Source organism: Branchiostoma floridae, chromosome 13, assembly GCF_000003815.2.
Source record: "Branchiostoma floridae strain S238N-H82 chromosome 13, Bfl_VNyyK, whole genome shotgun sequence".
In the NCBI taxonomy this organism is placed as follows: domain Eukaryota; kingdom Metazoa; phylum Chordata; class Leptocardii; order Amphioxiformes; family Branchiostomatidae; genus Branchiostoma; species Branchiostoma floridae.
This window is the reverse complement of record NC_049991.1, coordinates 5625315-5631565: the sequence shown is the minus strand read 5'-3', so window position 1 is coordinate 5631565 and position 6251 is coordinate 5625315. Positions and strand designations below refer to the sequence as shown.

Genomic DNA, 6251 nt, shown 5'->3' with positions numbered 1-6251 from the left:
CCCAAAATAGCCTGGTTAGTGAAGGTGTCCACAGGGCCATGGTAGAGGTCACACCCAAAAGTGTAGGAAACAGTCCATTAACTATATATACCCACAGGGGACCCTGTTTTCAGAGTGGGACCGTAACATAAAAGTGTGGATTCCGAATCATTCCAATTGTGTAGGAAGTCACGTATTACATATGATATCATTTTGTCAGTCAACTGATAAATTGCTGATGGACAATCAATGCACTTAGTAAGTTGACTCCTATCCAAAAGTCCCATTCAGCTAGCATTTCTTGTATGAAGATGGAGGGACTAAACTAAAGTGCCACCATTCTTTTCACTGTTACAGTCAGGCCACCCTTTCAAAATAAAGATGTTACCGCTAATGTGCCTTAAGTAGACCTGCCAATGTCAGCACAGTCAAACTCAAGCTTCCTGATTGGCAGATGACTCAAGGAGGGTTCAATCTAAAATGGCTCGGTGTTGTAAAGAGCTACTTTGATACCATTAGATTCTGTGTCTCACTAAAAACTTAAACGTTTTGGCACGTAGAGCTTCATGCTAAAAGCTAAACAGACCTCTTGTGGATCATGAGGAATGATATGTGATGGATGCAATGTGCACAAGGTCAGAAGATACATGTAGCTGTTAATGGCAATGGTGGGGGGAAAGTATTATGCAGACATTGTGGACTGTTTGGGAAAGGAAGGCAAACAAACTCTTATTGTCTCTGGTGTCTAATTATCTAGTAGTTAAATGGAGGTAGAAAATGTATGCCAAATTGAATATAATATTGGGTGGCAGATTTGGAATTGAGTACAGGAAAATTAAACTGGATGAAGAAATTTATTGAAGATTCACAAAACATTAAATTATATAAATGCATCTTTTTCTTGAAGTATTAGTCGTCACAACAAGTGGGATAGTGAGTGTCAGTGTGACTGGCTTTTGCCACGCATCAGACAAGCAAAAAAGCTGTAAAAGTCTGCAACGTCTTTGCTGGCATATATCTATCTACATGTATTATATCATAATATCATATATCATTAAACTGGTCAAAATACTCTTCGGGGTATGCCAACCAGGCATCGTTGCCTAAGAAGAAACACTGTTATGTAATCATACAAAATGGCTGTCAATCACCATCACTACTTCCACCATTTTCACTAGGATTTTTTTCGTTTATCTGGAATCCAATCAAAAGGCAATGAGCAAACGTTCAGCACGGTTCACCATATTTGGGTACAAAGTCTACTAGGTGCTTCGAATTATCTCATTTACTGTGCACCATCATTACATTTTCAGGCACACAAAAGACATTTACCATTGTCCATTGAGATGCAGAAATCAAGAATATAATCAGTTTTTAACAAAGGCTTTGGCCGTTTGGGGCACCAGTGGGTGTGACTTGATTAAACGATCATGAAACTCACTTAGGGCACGAATGCTACGTGGAGACATATCATCAGTTAACAGAGCTAACAAAATTCTAACAGACTAGTGTCCAGGTTTCGAATTCATAAAGATACACCTGTACAACTTTTCCCTGCATTTAATCAAATTAATGACACTAGATTTCAAAATTCAGGAGACATTTTTTACTTTTAGTGAAAAGCTTTCATTATCCTTTTCTGTGTCTATGAAAGCTCAAAATGGTCATATTGTGGCACCAACAGTTGAGGAAAGTCCTAATGTGTAACCAATTGGGGTCCAAGTGCCACCAACTGACTATGCCATGCCAATTGGTTTGAACCTTTTGGCTTAGTGGTTGTGGTGTTGGTTTGTGCGCTTTTTGTTAAAGGACTCTTTTCTATCAAAGAATTAAAATTTAGAAAGTTCCTGCTTGAAGACATTAATATGAACATGTACCTCGAGCCACATTTTGTTTTCGATAAATTTCTTGATATACATTATACAGGATAAGGAAAAAAGTTATGATTTTCATGATTATTAAATGCTTACAAGTACATTATAAAGTACCTGGAAAAAGTGATTAGATTTCTAAAACAGACATGGACTTATCTTGCCCAGGAGCTATTACAAACATATCTTGTGTCATACCTGGCCATGGGTAGACTAGAGATAACATTCAGTCGATATTTTACAGTATCACTCGGTATCCACACCTACATATTTCCATAGAATAAATCAAACACACTTCACGTGCGGCACAAGCGCTGCTATAAAAATCTGGACACCCGAGGACATACAAATTGATGTTCTTACACTTGTTTCCTTGATTACACAGACTTTTCTCAACTTATGGCACATTCCAATGTATAAAATACAGGTGAGTATGACAGAACTGAATACAATGTGGTGTGTTCCGCCTTGGTCCCAGCCCTCCTGTAAGTCATTTTTGACCAACAGGCATTCTAATCCATGGTGGGGCTAAGTATCTTGGGTGATAAAAAATATGTTATCTACATATTACCAATTGGGGTGTGTAGGCTTTGAGTCTTAAACATTAGCAGCCAGTGGGAATGCTTTCATACCCCCAGTTAATTTGAAAGTCACGAGGTATAGGAAAATTTGATTTTTTAATCAGATCTGTGTGAATAAATCCAGGTTGTATAACACCGGGACATGAAAACTTGACATGATGCAATTTTCCACCAAAATGGCTTTAGATAAAAGGTATTAACTTCATGAAAACGAATGAGGATATTTGATGGGCTCTTGATTTATATCATTACCTGATAGATTTATGATATTCATTTCTTTTGACTGATACTATTTGTGTGTGCGTCATCAATTAGACACAAGGAAGCCAACTGATCTTAATATGGTTGGCATTTACATTGTACATGTGCATCATTTTCCACCCGTTTTCGACACAAGGAAAGGACTTTTCGCCCCCCCTTGAAACTCTGTTTATGACAAAATATGATATAAATTTTTTTTTAAAGTCTTCTGCAAATAACCAAATATCAATGTTAATCTTTGATAAACTTTCTGAAACCAGACAACCTAGCAATACTTTGAAGTTTGAAAAAAGAACTTATCAAAAAGGATAAACTAAATCTTTATCAAATTTATTTTTTATATTTGTCTATTGTACTCTTTTCTGTGTGTTCAATGCATTCTGTTACAACCACTCAGACTTCAAAAGCTAGGTATTTTTCGACCACCCATTTTCCTTTTTTGGGGGGGAGTGCTTGTGATACAAAGGCAAGCCCCAGACCCTGTTTGGATGAATGAACTTATTGCTCGACAATTGTATAGGATACGACGTATGGCAATAACTAAAACTACAAATTACAAATAAAGTACAACAAAATTTTATCAATATGTGCTCAGTGTCTAACTGAGGGGTGACTGTGGTAAAATCTCCTTGTGGACATGTTGGCCCAAGAGCCGAAATGTGTACTACTACTAGTAGGCCCTGGCCTCCAGGCTTCTGTTTGGAGTGTTCAGACGATGTCATTTGATATAAGATTGAGTGATCATGAGTGTGGCCTTAGCTTAATGGCCCCTCATCAAAGTGTTTTGACCATCATCATATCCTGTTTTTGATCCACTCAACAACCAATAATTTTAAAAGCACCACACTATAAGGACTCTCCTAACTTTTGCCATTAGATACTTGAAAATTCCAAATGCTCATCTTGAAAAACAGTTTTTTGTCCTCCAAATAAGTGAATCAGTGCCAGTCTATAGTTCAGCATACAATGTTTGGCAATTTATCACTGATTTTATAGTCACAGTGATTTATAATATGGAACCAGCATTTTCATACTGTTGTATTAATCATATTCTTTAACAATGACATTTTTTTTAAATAAATGCAACTTTGGGACAATTCTTGGTCGCTTTCTTGGTCGCTTTCTTACCCTGTACTCTTGTCATTCAGACAAAACTACATTGAACACTGCTATGTGTAGACATAGTAGAAGGCACAAAAAAAGGCCGTTCAAAGATGCCTAAGCCTACGTTTAGGTATAGTAACGATGCCTTAAGAGTACATAAGATTAATATTGCTGAGGATAAAATCCTGAGATGACTGTCAAACCACACGTGGCATGCAGCAAGACTGTCGCTTAATTGCAAGTGATCAGATTCACCTTTTAGGCTAATGGCAAATAAAGTGTCATTCAACTACATTTCCCTGATACGTCAGCCGCGCACGTTTGAGGCCATGTGAAACTTTACAAGCCCTCGAGCTCCTTTCGAACCAAACATGCGCATTTAATTGACTCCATCAAATATCTTCAGGACTTTTTATTAGACTTTAACAGTGTTAGTTCTTGTATGACAATCTTCAATTAAGAGTCAAATGAACTTGTCTCGTGACTATGGCCTTGTTAAGGCTACGGAGATACATGAAGGCCAGTTTTTTAATTGCCATCTTCAAGTTAAACTTAAAGAGTGACTGAATTCATATTTAATTGCCAGATGAATCAAGCAGTGACTCATGACTCCCAGTAACCTTAAGACTACACCAAGTAGGAATTTTCAAGTTGGCAGAGCAGTTCTTGAACTACCATGATCTTCAATTAACAGCCAAATGAGCTTGCCACGTGGATATGGCGTCATTAAGACAAATACTGAAAATAGAAAAATTATATTATAGATTCAAGATTCACAGAATAACTGCAGCAAGGGGAAATCCACTTTGCAGAGCAAAAGTTGAAAAAAAACTGCTCTTCCATGTGAATGTTCTCATCGCTTCATTACAAACAAACAAACGTATCTAATGCTCAACCCATCCATTTAGCTCAGCTCATAGTTGCCAATAATCAGACACTGTGATTCTTATTTTTTCATCTTGTGATTCCTGGTTATCAGTCACACCCTAGGAGGAGAGTTGGGCAGAGTTGATGGACAACAGGCTCCTACATTTCTATAATTTTTATCCTGATCTCTAGGGCTAATCATGGGTGAAATATCAATCATCCATGGATATCAGCTATGATTTTATTGGGTTTTGTTTAATCTATATCCTTCAGTCATACATCAGAATCACATTGGAAAAGTGTTCTAGTATGTGCTGACTGTATGACTGAGCTTTGCAAGGGCAAGCATGTTCAGATACAAGTGACTTTTTAGTTGCTATTAAGTTACTATTAGTAAGTACTTTCAAACTTCTGTACAAAATAAAAAGGAATTTTCCTTACCTTTAAGTTCTCGACCATGACTTGTCCAAACTTGTCCTTCATGTTTACCTACAAGCAACATGGAAAATAAAAAATTAAATTTCGAAAGCTAAACAACATTCCATAGAGAAAAAAAATTTGTGTGAGTCCAATTTTGGTGTTGGAAATTACAGTTCAACTATTTCAAGAACATTCCATAGAATTTTACATTAATGTATTGATTGATCATTATTCAATAATTGTACAGATATTGGCACACAAGTGAGTTAAACTCGAAATTGAAAATACTACTATGTAGAATATAACGCTAGTTCACCTTTATCCCTTGGGTAACCTATTTCTGTTGCTTTTAAAAACAGGATACATGTATTTTGGGATGTCACGTTGACGGACGTTAGTTTCAAATTGCAATAAGTTCAGGATATCGCAGTTTAAAACTCTCAATTTGATGTGCCTAAATACCCTGCTGTTAGAAGCAACGGATTTAGGTTACCCAACAGATAAAGGTGAACTAGCGTTACCCCAAAGTCAAGTTTTACATAAATCTGTCATTTATACATGAAGTTCAGGGCTACATGACTGAATAATATACATTTGTATCTAGCATGTTAGCATTGTCAGCTATTCAATTTTAAGTTTAAGTCCACTTTAAAATTCTTTGCCGGCAAAACACCCCTACTGTAGTGCATCACCAGAACTTCATAACATTGTGTTTGGGATAAACATAATATCATGTCTCTGTAATCTACAAATATAATGAGTTGGAAAGGACATATTATCATAAAGCCAGGCACCGCGGACCAATCAGAAGGCCCCGTTCTACGTTGGTTATGACGCAGTAACACATAGATTCCGGCCAGGCAGGTGTGTATCCTCCCTCTGGTTGGTCAGAATGGAGTGGATTTGTGATAATATGTGATGTTGAACTAATTATATTTGTAGATTAGAGAGACATGATATTATGTTTATATGAAACACAATGTTATGAAGTTTTGGTGATGCACTACAGTAGGGGTGTTTTGCCGGCAAAGAATTTTATAGTGGAGGGCACTGAGCTCGATTCTGTAAACATGGTGTTTGCTGACTGCTATCTGCGAACTCGCCACCGCCATGTTTGTTCCAAGATTCAAATGCGACCTTTCTTAGATTCGGATAGGAATTCACACGC

General features: G+C 37.0%; 1 protein-coding gene across 1 annotated transcript in view; it reads right to left on the bottom strand.

Annotated features, from left to right (window-relative positions):
- LOC118429644 (leucine carboxyl methyltransferase 1-like) overlaps positions 1–6251 on the bottom strand; it is a gene marked incomplete at its 3' end in the record, with an annotated part of 20376 nt that overhangs the window by 2622 nt on the left and 11503 nt on the right. The window contains 1 exon segment of the mRNA XM_035840226.1: positions 5105–5152. Within this exon segment, the coding sequence (XP_035696119.1) occupies positions 5105–5152 (48 nt within the window).